We start from the raw sequence: 22,513 nt of genomic DNA on the forward strand, positions 1-22,513 counted from the left end.
CGGGACTACCAGCTTGATTTTTCATTATGTTCCTTTCAATGTTACAATACATATTTATACATGTTTAAGCATCCAATACCATGGACCGAAAACCATCATGTCCAAAACCATGGACCGAAAACCATCGCATCCAAAACCATGTGCGAAAACCATGCACAAAACCATAGGTAGCTCCACCCAACCTAATATAGGGTCCAAAAAAAAATAATTCCCGAGGCGTTGCCTCGGACCCCATAGAGGGGGGCTACCCGCCCCCCTCAAACCCCCTGTGACCCCCCCACTGCGCAATCGGCACAACGAAGGAGGGGCTTCGCCCCCCCTCTAAACCCCCAGTTAACTACATGGGCTAGTCATGGAAAGAATATAAGAGTGTTAAATGCTTTGGGCCCATAGATAAAGTGTGGGTCAATAGGCCCTATAAGTATAGATTCTATACCCATGGGTGTAGGGACTAGGTACCCTAAGGATAAAGGGGTGTAGGTTTCAGGTAGAGGTGGGGGAACAAGTATAGATGAGAATAAGGTATAGGAGTTAGGTGCTAAGGGACTATTATTGTGGGACTGGTTGGGAGGGGAGGACACAAGGGAAGATATGGATACCATGAAGGTAGTGGGAACAATGTGGAAGATGTTAAGGGAATTTAGGATCCATAAATGAAGGATCAATGACTAGGGTGATAGGGACTAGGGAATTAGGGGCTAAGTGTTATGGCTAGGGCTAGGGGTTTAGATGAATGAATAGGAACTAAGGTTATTAACTAAGGGAATGTGGAGCCTTGGGTGAAAGGGGCCCAAATATAAGGGTAAATGTCATGAAGGTAACTAGATGCAGGAATAGGGTCCTAGGGTAGAGGGGATAGGGAAGGAATAGGTTCCTATGGAAGAGGGTCTGAGGGTGGAGGTGATGAAGTCCCAAAATGGGTGCTATGGTGATGAATATTGTATAAATAATGAAATGGAATTTAAGAATATGAATGGAAACATGAACATATAAATATTACAAAACAAGGAAACTTTTATGGGATAGATTTCACCCATGGGCTAACCTTTGCATGATTTTATGCAAAACATTGTTCACCAATTTCCATTTTTCTAGAATTATTTCACTCAAATGGTATAGGATAAAATTATTTTATAATTAAAATTGCCAAAATTTTATATATACTATATAGAATTCTTAGACATTTGAATATTTTTACAAATATACTGACAAACATTTCATAGATATAGTTTTAAAAATTAGTATGATTTTATAATATTTATACACTTTAATATATTTATGGATCCTTAAATTTTTCCCTACAAGCACAGTAATTCAATGAAACCTAGATTTTATGAATGAAAAAAATAGGAAAAGACCATAAAATGAAGATCAATACAAGCTATATAGATTGGTGGTAGCATATCTCTAAAAAGAGAGGCTTTAGCTATTTCCATTCACAATATATATTTAGAGGATGCCAAAAATGGAATTTAACATAAATTCTAATCTTAAGAGGAAAAGCCATAACCCTAGGAGATGAAGTGCCAAAAGGTGGTTAATTGATACACCAATTTCTCAAGGGAACAAATTTTGCATATGATCTATATTCATGATGCATGATATCTTTTTCGAATAATATAAGTGAAGAGTAGAAAGTTTTTCAAGCTATGCTTATGGTAACCCTAAGACCCCAAATGTCTAAAAAACATTGTTTAAGGCCTCAAAATGGCCCTGAAATTTTAGAAACTAAAAAACTACAGAAAAGTAGAAACTACCAAAACGGAGAACCATGTCGAGTCAATCAAAGAGGTCATTAGACACTAATTTCCACCCAGATCACAGATCACATATCCCTCACATGAAGGAGTTCAAGGTAGAGACAAAGACCTAATGGAATAGGGCATTGGTGGCCTAGGAGTAGATGGGGATGTAGGTAGAGGTAGGGTCCAATGAGTGGATGTGGTTGAGGATAAAGGATTACTTCAACTAATACTTGGGTTCCCCCTCAAACATGTCAAGGCCTTGAGACTCATACTTAATGATGAAAAACTTTTGAAACTCACATATTTATTTAAGGCCAAGGATACCCTCCAGGAGTAATGTTTGATTCTTCGAGGAATTGTTCATGGCTCTAGATGCATCATCATTTTCTTCAAGACCTAAGGAATGACCTTCTTTTGTAGATCATTTACAAGGCCCTTGTACACATACCTATTACCCAGAAATGCCTAGTGGCACCAACATCCATAATAATAGGCTAATAATATACTCAAAAGGCCATGTGTAATTTTTCGAGGCATCCTTCTTGGCCCTAAAAGGATGGATGCTTCCTTTTGGGCCCAACATTCATGTTTCCTACCCTAGTCATGTCCATGGCTCTAAGGCTATACCCAATGCTAAAAAAACTAGTTCGGTACCTATATACCTAATTACAGGAAAAGGGTGACTTTGATAGGTCATTTTTGGTGGTTCAAAATGTTAATATTGGCCTCAAAATTCTATAAACTTCCTTCGGGCCCTAACTCTTGGGTTTGTTCCTCTAACCATATCTAGTTCTAGAGAATCATGCTCAATGTTCAAAAACTCATAATGCTAGATGTCTGAATTAGGAGACTAAGGATACAGTTGAAAGGTCCTTTGTGGTGGATCAAGAAGTTTTTGATGGCCTTAAATGCCTAAGATTTTCCTTTAGCACATTCTTATTAGACCTATCTTGTGAATGATTAGTGAAAAAATTGCATCCACATTCTTAGAATCTGCATGTACTATAGAATGTGTACGTGCTTTAAAATAAATATATGTGCTAAAGCAAGTGCACATTTTTTGTTGATTTAGCTATGAAATACTTTAAATCCTCCTTTCTTTACCTCTCAATATATCTATTTTTCATGTGATTTTTGAATGGGCTACATAAATCCATCTTTGGTGAAACTACACACACATATAGAGTGCTATGTAAATTTCACATATTAGCAATAGAGTAATACTTTGTTGTGTGAAGGTCACAAGTTCGAAACCCCATAGGTATCTGTCTTTCCGTGTGTTTGTGTATGTGTGAGAGAGAGAGAGAGAGATTAATATCATAAACCATAAAAAAAACAATGTGTTCTTCACAATTTTACATTTTTTTAAAGGAAATTTCATCATTTAAGTATTGAATAGCGACATAAATTGAAACACATGCAATATATTTTGCATGAAAAATAACATACCATTATTAAAAAAATTCAATTTTCACGTTGATATACACAAATTCTAGAAATAAAAATTATATGTTCAAAGAACTAATTTAATTTTCTATATTTTGTAGCTTATACCATATTTAGTTTATTATAAAAGTACTTCAAATCATCCCTCTAAATTAACAAATTGTCATTTTTCTATATTGACATTGCCATTCATGAAAAATTATAATTAACTTACGCTTACTCTCACTATAAAATGAGATTAAATCAAACCATTGAACATAAATGTGTGGATAAGATATTTTTCAATACAATAATTTATTAAAAATGTCATGAGTTTCCAAGACTTCGAGTGGTCTACTCCCAAGACTCCATTGAGACAATAGAATCTATCATCTTTGCAATACTAAGAGGGTGGAAGATGAAAAACACTTCCCTTGGTCTACTCCCAAGGCTCCCTCAGACAATAGAATCTATCATATTTGTCATACTAAGAGGGTGGAAGATGAAAAACACTTCCTTTTAGACTAGGTGGCTCTTACTCCCATTGGCTCCCATTTCCTTAACATCTGCTACACCTACAATCTTCTTGACTTGTTGAATCAGCCCAACTATAGTAATTAAAATTTTAAAACTTAAAATCCATGAGCGGCTATCATGCTTGTATTTTATGGCAGCTCAACTCATAAAAATCTGAAACCGTGTCACGCCACTAATCCAATACACCATTGAAACATTTGCATTTTTTTGACTTTGCAGATTCTTGAAATCGGCTTCTGTGAACAGTTTAGGACCCCTCCAACCAGTGATGTCGTGCATGTGTCACTGCTAACTATATCCACAATTAATATAGATATCATGTCAGTGATGTCGTGCATGTGTCACTGCTAACTACTATATCCACAATTAATATAGATATCATGTTAGTATCCTCCCTCGAGTTTTATATGACATACTGTTTAAGTTCTATTATATAAGATATACCTCGCAACAATCTATATATGATTATTATATTTTATTTGGTTTTTCTTTTTATTTTTATCTAAAAATTAATTGTAATAAAATTCAAATAAAGAGTGATTTATGACAATATAATATGAAATTGTTGATGTGAAAATGGGATGAACAAATTGTTTATTCACAATTAATTAATTAATTTTATATATATATATATTCATTCTAGAGAAATATGATTTACGCAACCAAAACCTCATGATGCAAGTTAAGGAGGTAAGTGGATATCCATCCCAATGACAAGAATGGCTTGTCTCTCTCAACTTTCTTGAAAGGTTATTTTACATTACTTCTACATAAATATGATTGACCCAACCTAAACCTAATGCAAATTGAGGAAGTAAGTGCATATCCATCCCAATGCGGCCAAGAATGGCTTGTGATCTCTCTCTACTTTCCTGAAAAGAGCAGACCACAACCCATCATAATCTTGTCATCGATAACTTCGGTAAGAGGAACAGTCTTGCAGTGGACATCGTCCCATCGACAGCCATGAAATGCACAATCTGCATAATTACTGGCTAATGCTGTCTTTCTCTGTAATGCCATGAAGTGCACAATCTGCATAAATTATTGGCTAATGCTGTCTTTCTCTGTGTTACAATCTGCATAATTATTGGCAATGCTGTCATTGTCTGTGTTGGTGCAATCGTGATAGAGACAGCGCAGCCACATTGATAAAGTAAATCCACTTCCAGAAATTTATAATGTTATGGCTGACAGTGCGCCGTCCATTTGTACTTGAAATCATACATGAAAAAATTATTTATGGGTGGAAGTGCAAGTGCGGACTCGCGATTGATCATATTTGTTGAAAAACAACTATAAATTCTGACTCCCCATCCATAGTCATAGTTGTAACTTGTCGTACAAACAATCAGTCATTCATAGCAAGCAATGGCGTTCACTATTGCAAACTTCCTTTCTCTCGTCGTCATTCTGAGTGTTGTTTTGGGAGCAAACGCAGCAGTTGACTGTGCAGTGGAGTCTGAGGCGACGAAGCTGGCGTCGTGCATGGAGGCCGCTCAGAACGCAAACGCTCCCGTCTCAGCCGGCTGCTGTAACGCCGTCCACAAATTCTCTACTGATCCCGCCTGCCTCTGCTCCGTCATGCTCTCCAAAACAGCCAAAGCTGCAGGGATCGATCCCGCCTTCGCCATATCCATTCCCCAGCGCTGCCAATTCTACGACAGACCTGTTGGTTACAAATGCGGAGGTAAGATATATATATATATATAGTCTTGGATTTCAGGTTGCTTTTTTTCTTTTTTTTTTTAACAAGAATTCTACCGAATAACGATGTTATTTTTTTGGTTGGCAGCTTACACTGTACCGTAAAGAAATCAACAATGGGCCTCCCAGCATATATGAAAAAGATATGGAGGTTCATACATACCATGTAAGCTGGGCTAGGCTGCACCGAAATTCCTGCATGGATATATTATAGACTGTTTAATGTAAACGTATGGATGTGTTTTTGCGCTTCTGAATATAATTACTAAAATAATGAAGCCATGTGTTTTTAATCTATGCTGCAATGCATATCTCTCCGGTTTTCTGTTTTATACTGAACTTACTGAACTTCGGTTTTGTTTATGGCACACTGTTGAATTAATATATTTCCATAACATAACATAACATAATTATATATATATATATATATATATATATATATATAAAAAACAATGGAAGGTATGAGGTGAAATATCTACCAAGATACTCATATAAAATTTAAAACATTTATATTCTTTATTCATTCATTTGAAATGCTAATTTTAAGCTTTATGCTTTCACTCAACCTTTCATATTTAGAAATATAAATTATATTTTGTATAAGAATAGGTTTATGGATAAAATTTAAAATAAGGGGATGATTTCACTCAATCTTTTGTATTTAGAATTATGAATTATATTTTGTATAAGATTAGTTTTATGGATAAAATTTAAAATAAGTAGGGCTTACATGAAGGTAAAAAGTACTATCTTCTTAGACTCATCAAAATTAGGTTTTTTTTGGTTTTTTGGTTTTTTATTATGATTTCATAAATATTTTGTATTTAAAAATATAAATTATATATTTATGTGTTTTATAAAGTTAGTTATATAGATCAAATTTAAAATAAATAAGATTTACATGAAATTAAAAACTATTTTTTTTTAAATTTTATTAAAAATGGATTTTTTTAACAAAATTTAATTTGAAAAGTATTTAATTAATAAAATATTTTTTAACTTTATCTTTTAAACGCAAACAATATGTATTTTCATCCTAAAATCAAAACACAATGTATAAGCTTTAACATAAAGAGAATAATCTAATAACGAAGAAACCATGCCATCCAATGAAATTAGACTAAAATGCAATGTAATTTTAAACTTGAAAATGGAACAGGGAGGTATGGAAATTACTTCAATAAGACATGGTATTTTAAGATGAAAGATGAAATCTAAAGAAAGCCATGACTAGAAATTGTGTTCTTAAAACCAAACTCAATGTTAAAGGAATATGTTTCTAAGTTTATATTCTTCATTTTGATTTTAATAAATGGTTTTTCTTTTTCATTTTATTTTTAATATCCATTTTGTTTTTTCTTAAAGAGAGATAAATGAGCAACCAGAGATCTAATGAAAAAGCTTTTTATATATGAATTTATAGTTTTTTTTTTCATTGGAAATATTAATGGAAATGTTTGTTGGTTTTAACCTTGTATAGTTAATGCTGCAAACAGATTTAAAAAAAAAAATTGTGATGGAAACACAAACATTAACATAGAATTTTAAGCTATAAACCTAATTATTGACAACTAATTTTTTTTTCTCAATATAATTTACTCTTTACAATGTTACAATATAATATGCATATGCCATAGCATCTATAAAAGACCAATCCATTAACCATAGATTAGAATACAACCATAGTTCATTCACTAGTACTGAAAAACTATGGGTTGAACCACCATGTGCACTAAAAATGCTAAAGGGGAAGACTGCAAAACAATACCCAATTTTTATTTTATTTTGGGCAATGCCCTGAACCCCCAAATAGGGGGGTTCTTTCTCCCTTGAAACCCTATTGTGACCACTTCACTGAACTTGATGCAACAAATTGCAAGTGGGGTAGTCATGCAAAGAATATAATACATACCCAGCACTATTCATAGAAGAGAGTCTTGCGGGATCACTTTGCTATTACATGGAAACTTATGCCAAGTCAATATTAAATTGGTGAAATATTGTATTATTCATTTTAAAGAATAGGCCATAAATAAATTATTCAATAACACAACGGAGAAAACATGGATCATGGTAAATATAATGACAAAATGTGTTTAGTTTTGAACCCATAATTCTTATTTTATGTTGCTAAGGTCTAATTTGTAAAACTAATGCTTTGTTACGCAAGCTATCAAAGATAGCTGCAAGAACTTATCAATACCATAGGATAGTTACCTAGGTACAAAATGAGGTAAATAATGTATTTAGAAATATATTAAACAAACATATAGCTTGAGAACACTTCAATCTTCTCTTCTAGTGCTAAAGAACAATACATTTTAATCATGACCTTGACAATATGTGCAACCTTCCTAGGTCATAAATTAATTATATGGATTCAGAACAATGAAAATGATGACTCATTAGATACATTACGAAGAACACTAAAAGATGGATGGTTGGGAAGGTGGAATGGTGGGATATGAAGGAAATGAGGGAGGCAAGGGAAAGGGTGAGATAGGATGGAGATGGAGGAGGAGGGGAGGTGAGGGAGAACTAATGTAGAGTGGGAGGAAGGTGAAACTAAAGGAGGTACGCATGAGGGGTTTGGATGAGAGGGGCTTAAGGGAAGAGGTAAGAATAGGTGAAGGGTGGATGGGTGTGGAAAGGGGAGTGGTGAGCATGAAGTAAAGGATGATGGATCCAAAGGGGAAGGGGGAGGAAGAGAGGAATTGTGAGAGATCAAGATTTGAGGGGAGAAGGAAATTCTTACAAAAGATATTGCTTAATACCCACCTTTGTTTGATTGGTGTGTGTGAATGTAGAAGCTCTAGGTCATTTCTAGAATTAACATACTTTATAATCCTCACAATGGCACATTTTTATATTCATTTAAATTGGAGGGGACTATAAGGTCTTTCAATAAATGGCTACCCCTATCTTGTTATTCTCAATGCATGCTTCTAGGACAAAATGTCTCTCTCACTAGGAGAAAGTTCTAGCTAAAGGGGAATGGGGAATGTGGCGAACTATGGAGGTGAGAAGATGCAAATGGTAGATGGATGGGGATGGGGGGCAATGGTGAGAATGAAATAAAGGAGGGAAGAGCCAAGGTGGAGTGAGTGACAAGACGAAGGGAGAGGACGAGAGAAGGTAAGGGAGGGATAAAGGGGAAGGGGGGATGTACTTGGCCAGGGATGCGAGAAGAAGCAAATGATCAATTGTTAAGGTAGGGGACTAGTGGGCATGAAGAAACAAAAGGAAAATTCATTAGAAGGTTGGAATAGGAGGTAAGAAGAGAGAGAATGTGGATGGGAATCATAGGTAATTGGAAAGGGAGGTAAGGGAGGGAGATAAGTAATACTAGAAGAGGTAGGAATGAGGGGGCAGGGTGGTAGAGGAAAAGGAGGAGGTAAGAATAGGCGAAGAGTGGATGGGTAAAGGATAGGGAGTAGTTAGAATAAAGGATAGGAGGCACTGGGGAGCTAGTAGTCAAGAAAAGGTAGTCGCATATGGGTTAATGGGGTTAGGGTCTAAGAAAAGTTAAGGGCATAGGGGTAGAGAAGGATAGTGGTTGGGTGGAGATAGTGCTAAGGTAGGCACATAGTGGTAGAAGGGGTAGGGGTTAGATGGAGATAAGGGCTAGTGGTTGAGGTTGAGAGAAAGTGGTTATGATCCACTTCACCATTGCATGGAAAATTATTCCAAGTAAAGACTAAAGAGCATAAATATTGTATTAATATAATTGTAAAATAATATATATGCTCACTGAATCCATTAAATGGGGATAAATTATAAATTTAATATTTAACTGCATGCACTTGGAGGTGTTTTTGGTGCATTTGTAGGGGTTGGGTTCTTTGTTTTTTTTGCATTGTATGCTATCTTCATATGTGAAATAGAATGCCATTATTATCTTATGTTTTATACTTCTAAATGCAATCCCAAGCCCATCTTTCTAAAATTTGTTCGGGTGATATTGAAAAACACCATTGTTCTTATTGATGAACCTTCATATGCTTATGATTCTCTAGATAACCTAAATATAAAGAAGGAAACCATGTTAAACTCATTTTTTTTATTATATATAATGAACAATTATGAATTGTTATATTAGGAGATAATACAACTCGATTGGCCCTAATGGTTAAGAACATTTGTTTCCTCCTAAGAAGTCACAAGTTCAAAACCAAAAGGGGTAGAGTATGTATGCTTTCGTAAACTTAACAATCAAATAGTTATGTGGAAGTGGGTCCCTTGTCCCACAAACAAAGAGGTCTTATACACCAATTTATTGTTTGGCTTGATCGTGACCTAATATAAAATAATAATAATATTGTTATATAATAATATTAATTTTGTAAAATAAAATGTATATTATTAATATTGTAAAATAAAATGTATATAATAATATTGAAAATCTAACGTAAATTTATTTAATTTTAAAACTTTATAAAAATACCGTAAAAGTAAACACAAAATACATATCATACAAAACGATAATAAAACGCATAACCATATAGCACATACACATTATATAACCCTGTGTCATTACATACTTTAAATTGTAATACTTCTGAACAAAAAAAATTACTTTAAATTGTAATCACATAAAACATTTCTTTTGGGCAAAACTATAAATCATAATCAACTATGTTTCGAGGGAGGAAGTCAATACAATCTTAACCAGCGAAAGGAGCGATTAAAAGAACGCGAAGTTCATTTACCCTTACAACGTCCAACGGGTTGCGCTAATGGCTGGCGTGATCGCTCAAACCTATTCAACGACTCAGATATTATGATTGACTAGTAAGCCTCCGATCATGGCTCTTCAAATCCCGGGGAGAATTTAATTTATGGAAGCCAGTAATTGTCATCGTTATTCAACAATTAATGCCCAGGACTCCTACTCATCATTCCTCTCGCCATGAAACACATAGTACCGTGCCTCCCACCACGATATTACTTGGTAGTCTGCCTCTATCAAAAGGAACGGAGTAGTTCTGCAATATTATCGAAACCCCAAATTTTGAGCATTGTGTTGGTGCATCTGAGGGTTAAATAAAAAAACGATGATATCAAATGACAAAGTCATTGTTTACTTCACCGTGATATTTGTTCGTTCAGATTTATTTCAATATAATTTTATTACAAAGAAAGAAAGAAATTAATATAAAGGTATTGCTTGGTTGTAACCTGTGAATTTAGAGGCTCTAGATCATTTTTAGACTTGACATACTTACAACCCTCACATTGACACATTTTAATAGTCACAATAATAAGAGCATGTTATAAACAATTTCAATAGATGGTTATTCCTATCTTGTTCATCTCAATCCATGTTTCCAAGAAAAAAATATCTCTCTTGCTAGGAGCAAGTTCCAGTTAGAGGGTAGGGGGACTGTGGTGGAGTAGGGAGCTTAGAAGAGACAATTGGTTGATGGATGGGGCGGGGGGTGTGGTGCTATGGTGAACATGAAATAAAAGAGGGAGGAGACATGGGGAATTCAATGGTAAGATGAAGGAATAAGAGAGAAGGCGAGGGAGGGCCAAAGGGGAAAGACAAGGAATATGAATGGGCATCATAGGTAAATGCAAAGGGGGATAAGATAGGGAGATAAGTGATATTAGGAGAGGTAGGTATGAGGGGGGTGGGGTGAGAGATGAAATGGAGCGGGAGGTGAGAATAGGTGAAGGGTAGATGGTAGGGGAGGGGGAGTGGTCAAAATAAATGATAGGAGATACAAAGGGACATAATAATCAAGAAAACGTAGGGGTTTATATATAAATGGGGATAGGGTCTAAGAAAAGGTAGGGGAATAGGGGTAGAGGAGGAAAGGGGATAAGGTAAGGACATAGGGATAGAGGGTGATACAGGATCATTAAACCGAGCTCAAGATGAAGAAATGGAGCAGAGCGTGACAATGTGGTTGACTAGCCACATGTTAAGCTTGCAAATTGATTTTGTTATCTTTGTTGGAATTAAAAATACTTAATGTAAATGTAGGACTGGAGTAAGTATAAGATTTAGAATTTAGAAGTTATTTTCCATCTCACAAAGTGCCTTTTTGACTTCCCTCATTTGGAGGAAAGGAGAAATGAACCATTTACTTAAGTTGTGAATAAAAGAGGCATCGAATGGGAGAAGGTGTGGCTCTTCTCTTGCCTCCGAGTATGTAAGTTCGAAGTGAATGATAAGAAAGTTTGCATATGTGTGTATTCATAAAGTCTATGTTTTCTTTTCTCTAGTTTCCAATCGAACTGTGTGTGTGCCTTTACTTAAATTTCAAAAGATTTTTTTGTGACCATTGGTGAAATGTCTTGTGCTTCAAAAGAAAATTGGAGTTGTGATTAATTGTATGTATTCCACTTACAGTGACCCTTCAATCCATTTTGCAGAAACTCTATGATTTTGCAGGAAGTGACACACCCCTTTTGATTTGACACGGACCATTGGTGAGTAGGAGTGTAACCATTAACGAGGAGAGATGAGAGGAGAACATTCCCTAAGTTGGGAGACGTGCCAAGACCATGGAGAGTCTATTTTTTAGAGGACCAAGTTGTTTCACCTTCCAAAATTTGAAAATAGAATTTTTTGGGAGCGCTATGAAATCATTTCATAGTGCCTACAAGTTTTTAAAAGAGCCCTACATAATTGTTTCATAGCGCCTACAACCAAAATTTTCTACAATGTGTTTCAGCATCCAATTTGTCTTTTGGCCTCCCCATCCCTATCATTTGTGGTATTAGAGCCATGTTTGACATTATTTTCGTTGCCTACAAAATAGGTAGATGGCTATGCAAGCAAGAAGAGCATGAGGTTAAGGGAGACTCGTAGCTAGTGCAAAACTCTAAGAAGAGATACAGAGGTTGCAAGCTCATTTAGAGGCCATGTAAGAAAGTAGGCAGTGAAATCCTGAGGTCAGACATGATAGCGGATTGGAGGAGGAATCTAGAGAAGGAAGAGAAACACTAGTGGATGAAGCTCCGAAAATTAAACTGTTGAGTCTGGTGTTAAGCTCAAGTTCAAGACCAAAACCTGAATTGTTTAACTATGATGACAACCTGGTAGCAGAGAATTTGATGGATTGGATCAGTGAATTACACAAGTATTAGAGTATGAGGAGATTAAAGAAGACAAGAGGGTAAAATTTGTTGTAACTAGGTTGAAATGTCATGCTACATTGTGGTGGGACAATGTGTAGGGTGAAAGGAGAAAATAGGGGAAAACATTGATAAAGTGTTGGGACAGGATGGTAGCGAAGATGAGTTTTTTTTGTTTTGTTGAAAGACTATCAACTATCCCTCTGCAGGAAAGTGCATAACCTGAAGAAAAGGTTGCTGACAGTCTGAGATTATACCGAAGAGTTTACAAGGTGAGCAGGTTATGTAGAAGACACCCGAAGAAATAGAAAGGTACATCAATGGTTTGAAGCTAAATATTTAAGATGAAATCAGCATGATTTCTACCAGGACGATGGACGAAGCATATCGGTTTACCTTAAAGGAAAAAGTGAAGATAAAAAGGAAGCCAAATTCAGGTAGAGGTCATGGTTTTGCTAGAGGAAAAGGACAAAAAGCCATAAGAGTGAAAACTTCAACTCAAAAGAATGATGCAAGTAAGCCAAGGTAGCAAGGACAATAAGAGAAAGAAGGTGACTCTAGAGGATGAATACCGTATGAGAGAGGTAGAGATAGAGGAAGAGGCAAAGAGGTTGTCTATCGGTCCTATAAATGTGTGAAGTTGGGTCATAGATCTTTTGAGTTTCTTGATAATGAGAAAGGAGGAAAAACAGATGCACATGTAGCTCATCTAGAAGCAGCAAAAGCATAGGCACCCATGGTAGAAAATTCTCCAGAGATAGGAGAAGCTTTAATGATGAACAAGGTCTTATTGAAACCAACCAAGGAGATTGTTGAACTAATGCAAAGAAGAGCCTTGTTTAGGATTGTTTGCAAAGATAAATGAAAATGTTGCAAAATGGTGATTGACAGTGGAAGCATTGAATATATAGTTCCTACAGAAACGGTGGAGAAATTTGGATTGAAAAGGTTGAAGCAACCAACACTATATAAAGTTTCATGGATGTAGAAAGGTCACCAATTTTTGGTGAGTGATCAGAGTGAAATGGGGTTCTCGATAGGCATATATAAGGATAAGATAGTTTGTGACATCATGCCAATGGATGTTTCTCGCCTCCTTTTGGTTCGACCTTGGAAATTTGATAGGAAAGTGGTGCATGATGGAGAGAACAACACTTACAAGTTTGAAAAGGATGGTATCAAGCATACTCTTGTACCATTGAAGGAGGAGAGTACAACTGGGACGAGTAGCTCAAAAGCACTGTTGTTAGGAGGAAAATAATTTCTGCAACAAATGGGGAAAGAACAGGTTAGCTATGAAATGGTATACAAAACCAAAGGTAATACTTCTGCACTGTAAAATTACAGATTTACCTATTGAGATTCAAGATATGTTGCATGAGTTTAATGATATTGTGGTAAATGATCTACCAAATGAGTTTCCACCTAATAGAAGTAACATGCATCACATAGACCTGATACCAGGAGCAATCTTTCTAAATAAAGATACTTACTAAATGACACATAAGGATAATGAGGAAATAAGGGAATAGGTTCAAGGACTATTGGATAAATGGTTTATAATGGAGAGTTTGAGTCCATGTGCTATCCCTGCGATACTTAGTCCAAAGAATGATGGAGAATGGAGGATGTGCATACTTTCCGGAGTGATAAAAAAAATCACAGTTTGGTACATATTTCCATTGCCACAGATGGACGACATGATGGACTGTTTGAGTGGAGAAGCCTACTTTGAAAGTTTTATTTGAAGAGTGGTTACCATCGGATCCGGATCAGAGAAGGGGACGAGTGGAAGACAAATTTCAAGACCAATAGTGGACTATATGAATGGTTGCTCATGCCATTTGGATTGAAAAATGCACCAAGTACCTTCATGCAATTAATGAATGAGGTCTTGAAGGAGTTATTCATTAAGTTTGTTATTTTTTATTTGGATGATATTTTGATTTTTAGCCAAATAAAGGAAGAAAAACTTAGGCATGTAAGGTATGTTATAGAAAGGTTGTAGCAAGAGAAACTATTAATTAAACTAAAAAAATACACCTTCATGAGGTCTGAGTTGGTATATTTAGGCTTTGTCATTTCCAAGGATGGACTAAAATTGGATCCAGAGAAAATAGAGGCGATTTTAAGTTGGCCTTCACTGAAGAACATTTTTGAAGTTAGAATCTTTCATGGTTTAGCTAGCTTCTATAGGAATTTCATCAAGAATTTAAGTGGTATGTGTATACCCATTGTTGAAGCAATCAAGAAAGATAGATAACCATTTTGTTGGATAGAAATGACAGAGAAAAGTTTCTATCTCTTGAAGAGGAAGATCACTGAGAAACCGGTGTTCAAGCTACTTAACTTTAATCAGGTTTTCCAAGTCACATGTGATGCCATCAGAATAGTCATTGTAGCAGTATTGAGTCAACAAGATAAACATGTTGCATATTTCAGTGAGAAGTTGAATGATTCAAAGAAAAAATACTCCTCTTATCACAAGGAATTCTATGTTGTGGTATAAAATTTGAAGCATCGGAGACACTAGTTGATGCCCAGGGATTTATTTTTGTTCTCTGACAATATTGCATTACAATATATAACGCAGCAACACAAGTTGAACCATAAGTGTGCCAAGTGGGTGGAATTCCTACAAAATTTCACCTTTATTTTGAAACATGTGAGCGGGAAAGAGAACAAGGTAGTCGATGCTTTAAGGAGGAGGATTTTTATCATGAAGGAGTTCCATGTACATATTTTGGGCTTTGATTTTTTGAAGGACTTGTATGAGGATGATGTTGATTTTGAAGAGGCCTTTGAAGCATGTAAGAACACAGTGAACATAAATAGTAGCCCATGGAGGGAGTTTAGGTTGCAGGATGGTTTTCTATTCAAGAACAGTCAATTATGTATCCCTCATTGCTCAATGAGAGAGAATATGGTGTAAGAAAATCAGAATGGAGGATTGGTCAGGAATTTTAGTGTGGAAAAAACACTTGGGCAGCTAGAACATTTTTATTTCTAGTCAAAGATGAGGGAAGATGTGCAGAAATTTGCGAGAAAATGCAGAGTGTGTCAACATGCGAAAGGGAGGAGACAAAATGTTTGACTATATACTCCTTTTCCCATTCCCAGCAGACCATGAGACTCAGTGAGTATGGACTTTGTTTTGGGTTTACTAAGGACGCAGCGAGGTAAGGACTCTATGCTTGTAGTTGTCGATAGATTTACAAAGATGACCCATTTTATCCCGTGTTGCAAGACTAGTGATGATACACATATGGCTCATTTATTTTTCAATGAGATTGTCTGATTGTATGGCTTACCAAAGAGCATAATCTCTGACAAAGACATCGGGTTCACATGCCATTTTTGGAGGACCTTATGGAAGAAGCTTGGAAAAAGATTGAACTTCAGTTTAGCCTATCATCCATAGTTTGATGTGAAAACTGAAGTTGTGAATAGGAGTCTTGGAAACATATTAAGAAGCCTTGTGGGTGAGCATCCCAAGTAGTGGGATCATGTGTAAGCTCAAGTTTAGTTTTCATATAATGATTCACCAAATAGGATTACAAGGAAGAGTCTATTTCAAATCTTGTATGGAATGCACCCTAGAGGAGTTTATGAACTGAGAGATTTGGGAAAACTTGAGTAGAGGAAGGTTGATGGGGAGGATTTTGCAACGTAATGAGTGAATTACATGAGGAGATAAAATAGAAGCTACATGACAACAACCACAAGTACAAACAAAGAGCATATTTAAGGAGAAAAGGGGTAGAATTTAAGATAGGGGACATGGTCTTAGCCCACTTGAGAAAGGAGATATTTCCAAGAGGAGAATATAAGAAACTCAATATGAAGAAAATAAGACCTTGCAAGATACTCAAGAATTGTTTTGCAAATGCTTATGAATTGGAGTTACATATGGGCATAAGTATCTCACCTATTTTCAAAGTGGCTGATTTGTACCCCTATAAAGCTGGTGATGAAGGTTCCACTACAATAGATGAGGCTCGTGGAGAAGTTGGTGAAAATATTTGAATCAATCAGATGCCTATGACATAAGGTCCAGAGGTTGAAAGAGTTTTGGACACTAGAGATGCAAAGCACACTAAGGGAAAAGAGTATCTGGAGTTTGTAGTGAAATAGAAGGATTGTATGATGGAGGATTCTACATGGATTAGTGTTGCAACTCTAAAAAAGGTAGCTTTCTCTGTAGAGGACCTTATGAGCAAGAGCTCATGAGTTTTTCTTCTCGTGGAGTCTGATGCAGGAGCATTAGACCGAGCTTGAGATGAAAAAATAGAGCAAATCTTGACAATGTGATGGATTGGCAACATGTTAAGCTAGAAAAATTATTTTGTTATCTTTGTTGGAATCCTAAATACTTAATGTAAATGTAGGATTGGATTAAGTCAAAGAGTTAGAGTTTAGGAGTTATTTTCCAGCTCACAAAGTGTCTTTTCGACTTCCCTCATACGGCGGGAAGGAGAAACAAACCATTTTCTTAAGTTGTGAATAAAAGAGGCATCGAATGGGAGGAGGAGGAGCTCTTCTCTTGCATCCAAGTATGTAATTTCGAAGTGAATGATAAGAAATTTTGCATCTATGTGTATTAATAAAGTCTATGTTTTTTTGCTCTTGTTTCAAATCGAATTATGTGTGTTCCTTTACTTAAATTTCAAAATAATTCATTGTGATCATTGGTGAAATATATTGTGCTGTCAAAATTGACTTGGATTTGTGATTAATTGTGCATATTCCACTTATGGTGACCCTTCAATCTATTTTACAACACCTCTATGATTTTGGAGGAAGCGACACTCCCCATTTGATTGTAACGCGAACCATTATTTAGCGAGAGTCTAACCATTGATGAGGAGAGGCGGAAGGAGAAAATTCCCTGAGTTGGGAGACATGCCAAGACCATGGAGAATCGACTTTGCATAGGAATGAGTCATTTCACCTTCCCAAATTCGAAAACAAAGGTTTTAAGGAGAGCTACAAAATCATTTCATAGTGGTTACAGGTTTTTAGAAGTGCGCTATGAAATAATTTTGTAGCGCCTACAACCATAATTTTTTGCACTGTGTTTTGGCATCCAATTTTCCTTTTGTCCTACCCATCCCTATCAGAGAGGAATAGGGGTTGGATAGAGATAGGGGCCATGTTGGGAAGTGGGTTAAGGGAAGGGTTTGAGATCAAGTGGTTAAGAGAGACTTCAACATTATATGTAAGATTATGCCAAGTTAAGAATAAAGAGGGGAATATTGTATTAATATTATTGTAAACAAAAATATGCTCATTTAATCCATTAAATAAGGATAAATTATAAATTCAAAAATTAACTACATACACTTGGAGGCCTTTGAACTATTGTAGGGGTGGGTATCTTTCTTTTTCATTGTAAGTTAAGTTCACATGCAAAATAAAAGACCATCATTAGTTTATATTTTAGACTTCTAAATGCAATCCCAAGCCCATATTTTCTAAAATTATTAAAATGGCATTGAAAATTACCATTGTTCTTATTGATGAGCCTTCATATTCCTATAATTCTAATTATAACCTAAGTTTAAAGAAGGAAAAACTTGTTAGACTCATTTATATTAGGAGCAATTAAGAACCATTTATGAATGAATTCAAAATTTAATAAAAGTAATTAAAAACACGTATACCTCAATATAGAATAGAAAATAACAAACAACACACATACATGCATACATGTATGGTCATCAAATTAGGCCACTAGGATCACTTGTAAGAGCAATGGTATCCATTAAATACTTATGTTCAAAGTAAGGTATGAATTATTGTAACTTTGATGAGAACTTTCTAGACATTGATCTGCTTGGAGGTTTTTCCCAATGACTAAGTTCATATAACGATATAAAATTTGACGTGGTATATAATATTGAAATACATAACACCTCTCTTTTACGTTATTTCATCTTGTTTATGATATTTTCTTTTAATGGCCATCAACTCAATAACGAAATGAATTATTTAGAGCTTGTTGCTAAAACGGTGAGGGGATATTTTCCCTCTAAGCAATGTGCCAACCAATAGACAATTACCCATTCATTTCCTTTTGGGGCAACCACTACGCATATGTGCCTTGCAAAAAATGGTGTGCCAACACATGTCCACTAAATAAACAAAGTGTACTGCATTCACAATAGTTAATAAAAATTAGTATAATACTAAATAAGCTTAGTTTTATGGGATTTGAGACGTGATCCTGATATAGTGAAATAGTTGACTGATCCTCCAACTAAGAAACTGAAAAAAATGTATTTTGACCAATGGAGAGTGATATATGATCCCATATATCAATCTAGTCTATGGATTCACAATAATCTCATTCACTGCAACTACATGAACCACCAGAGCAAGAAACTTTTATTGTTTGTATTTCAACTAATAACATTGTTTGATGTTCAAATTGAATGAAATCCATGTGCCCTAGTTTATTTTGTATTCATATGTATGCATTCAATATACATAGTACACCTCCCAAAATATATTTCATGTGTCATTTCCCTATTAATTGGTCTTCTCGTATTCTTGTTCCCTCTACCATTACTAAATAACTCCATTCAATAATATATTTTGCATATCCAATAAAGGAATTAGTTGTGAACTTCATTTTTCGGCTACGTAATACAATTTTGATGCATGATACTCCTCCATCATGCTCCCTTTTCCATGCCTAGTCTTGAAATAGTTCTATATATTTCTATATATGTGGTAACTTGTATTTTTGTGCAAGATACACAAACATTGAAATATATGGGCATTTTTTAACTAACTTGCATAATCATCTCATCAAATGTTAATCCATATGTATATTATTCTTGTTCAGGTGACTATCGAACAATGAAATCAATTTTATATATAAGCTAATTCATGGCACCTTTTGTCACTTATGTAGAAATGATACTCTTTCAATATAACTGCTTTTCCCTTACTGCTATCTGGCCTATGCTTGTATGTGATATGAACCATTATGTTGACCTAATTTGAGTGATAAAAATGGATTTGAATATGTTTTTTTGGTTTAAGGATGTAATCCTAAAAAAACCAATCATTAATAAGATAGTACCAATGAGAAATATACCTTTGCATCTTCTAAAATGCTTGGCCTATTATTGATCCACATGGATATGTTAAAATATTGCTAGATATTTTCGAAGAAATACTGAATGAATGCTTGATGTGACAAATACACACACACACACATATGTGTGTGTGTGTGTGTTTGTTGTTACAATAATTCCCCTATCACATTTCAATGTGTGAACTAAAAGAAAAGATATCATTCAAGTATTTATTACTAACCTGGAAATTCACCAACTATATGTTTTCCTTTCAAGCCCTTCCCCAGTATAATATGTGACATATTTGAAGCTTTGTAGGTCAACCTCCTTCCTTTCTACTTCATACTCATCAATCACATTTATACACTTTCTCAATAATGTCATTCCAAATCACTTGGGGCATATCCCATCCAATCAACATTTTTTTTATAATATGTACAACCCTCTATATTTATACATGTGATATTATGAATAAAGTCTCTAAATGGTGTTGGTGGTAATATAACTAAGCATTCCTACATGAGGGTGTTATGTAATCCATGAAATTTATGTGTGCGCGTCATAATAATAACCATATTCTATATGATATATCTAAAAACATGTGTTATGTATTGTGCCTATCTAAACATACCAAGGATTGCATTTCTCAATATCTCTATGACCCAAGTTAAGTTCAATATGCTTATTCCTAAATTTTTCATACGATCATATTATGTCATGTTAAGAAATAGTGGATAAGGTTTCTTGAGTGTTTGGTCATGCTCATAGGTTTAATTGATTTTCAGTGAAAATAGTGTTTTAATTTGATAGGATGATGTGAGAAATATTTTGACCAACAACCCTATGATAAATTAGGGATATTTTTTATAATGTATTTGGCACTTTACCCAATATTACTATACTTCACTTAGTGATACCTCAACCTAGGGACCAAATATATCAAGTGGAGTTAATGCTAAAAATAGGACCTTATCATTTCATGATTTAAGTGGGAACTAGTCCACCTATCGAGGGGGTTGCTCCCTACCCTCTATGTATAAAAAGGATTTGAGGCTCAACCTCAACATACATGTTGTTGTAATTTTTTTTGTAGTCTCAATGAGCTCTTAAGCTAGCTAACATCACTAAAATTTGTATTCTATTCTACGAACATTCTAATGAAAGATTTATTCTATTCAACTATTTGTTGTTGATTATCAAGGTTATTTAAGTACCTCAGGGAGGCCCACCCAAAGGATCTCTAAGGAACCTCTTGTATTATGCTTTTTTCCTTCTTGCAAATTTTTCATTTCTCAATAGTTTACTTTTATAGAAATTCCGAGGAATGTTGTAGTTTACTTTCCTGTAGAAGTTAGTTTGATGATACAATTATATTTTCTTAGTGTAAATTTGATTTGCATGGCTTTTTTTAGGCCATCCAAGTATTTTTCATGAGTATAAAATTATTTTTCTTGCTTCCTTAGCTCTCTTTTATTTTCAATGCAAGTTTCCTAAAAGACTACAATTGTTCTTGTAGAATAATGGAGAATTGTGTTTTTATCACATTTCTCACCCAACAATGCATATATTGTCTAAAATATAACTATGGAATTAGGAAATTATGTTCTTAAGAGGATTTAAGATTTAGAAGAGAGTATAATTTTCCTTTAGTTTTGTAGTCTTGTCACTGCTTTGTTTTCTTCTTTTACAATTTGAAATTATAATTGCTATGACTCATTAGACATTAATAATTTCCTTTCCTTTTTTTTAAATGGTTTGTTTCCTTAGAATTGGTTTATTTGCAATTTAATTAGAGTAAGTTTTACCTTCAAGTAAATCTTTGATGTTATATAATTAATGTATTAATAGAATTTTACCCTTGATATGTGACTCCATGAATTTCCGCTTGTCCCACCATTAGATAGGATCTTGAGAATAAATAGACACATTATGAGAAAATGAGTGCATCTTGCACATATAGTCCATAGCACCTTGAAAGTTTGTATGATCTCATATTGATAATTTAAGTTGGAAACTACATAAGGACAACATGCTTACTACAAATATGAAACCCACCACATTTTGGCATTATTTCCAAGGAGGTGTTAAAATCTTACATTTTCTTTACTCACCCTTGAATAATTTTGTATTACTACTTGCATTAGATTTGAGAGAGAGAGAGAGAGAGAGAGAGAGAGAGAGAGAGAGAGAGAGCTATATCTATAATTGAGGGGGTGTGATGATGATGTTGTTAAGGACTGAATTCTCAAAATATCAGGGAGCACGAGTATATTACTATATTCAAGGGGCTAGAGATATTTTTGAATGAATAAACCATCTATGGGATGTTAGGACTCTGGATCCCAATATGATTAGCATGGTATAAGGAGGAAATACTAGAAGCTATCATTTCAAAGAAGAACCTTTTCCTAGAATATGAGGAGTTTCTAAAATATAAGAATTAGGTAAAGAAGTAAATCCAAACTACACCCTAGAAGGAGGTAGCATACGACATTCTAATATATATTTCATATCAGGGTAGGCTCAGTATATTATACACCTACCAATTACTAGCTAAGATATTTATCTCAGATGAAACCAATAAAATGTCTTTATGTTCTTTACTTCTTATGCAATCCTTAAATGATATGAGAACAAAATGAAAATGGGGGACACATTAAGAATTATCTCACCATATAATTATTAAATTCATTGTTTCTTAAAATGAAAGTGGGGGACACATTAAGAATTATCTCACCATATAATTATTAAATTCATTGTTTCTTATGTTTGTATAGCTTATAATATAAGGTTCCATTGGTTGATTTTAAGGATATAGACAGGAAATCCTCCTTGGAATCTTCGGAGGCCATGAAGAGGTAGAAAATTTATAATGAGGAAAAGAAAATATCAACAACATAGGTCCCTCAAAAAAATCCAAAGAAAAAG

At 34.8% G+C, this 22,513-nt stretch overlaps 1 protein-coding gene across 1 annotated transcript; it reads left to right on the top strand.

The window, feature by feature from the left end:
- Positions 1–4,971: 4,971 nt before the first annotated feature.
- Positions 4,972–5,658, top strand: LOC149217277 (uncharacterized). Its single transcript, XM_089391333.1, has 2 exons — positions 4,972–5,397; positions 5,503–5,658. Exons 1-2 carry the CDS (start codon positions 5,079–5,081, stop codon positions 5,517–5,519), a joined length of 336 nt encoding a protein of 111 aa, XP_089247459.1. The 5' UTR covers positions 4,972–5,078; the 3' UTR covers positions 5,520–5,658.
- Positions 5,659–22,513: the final 16,855 nt, after the last annotated feature.

Source organism: Pinus tabuliformis, chromosome 1_1 (assembly GCF_031772625.1).
Source record: "Pinus tabuliformis cultivar Carrire ecotype Pingquan chromosome 1_1, CPIR1, whole genome shotgun sequence".
NCBI lineage: Eukaryota > Viridiplantae > Streptophyta > Pinopsida > Pinales > Pinaceae > Pinus > Pinus tabuliformis.

Coding starts and splice junctions, on each gene's coding strand:
- LOC149217277 (XM_089391333.1), top strand. CDS start 5,079: ATGGCGTTCACTATTGCAAACTTCCTTTCTCTCGTCGTCATTCTGAGT.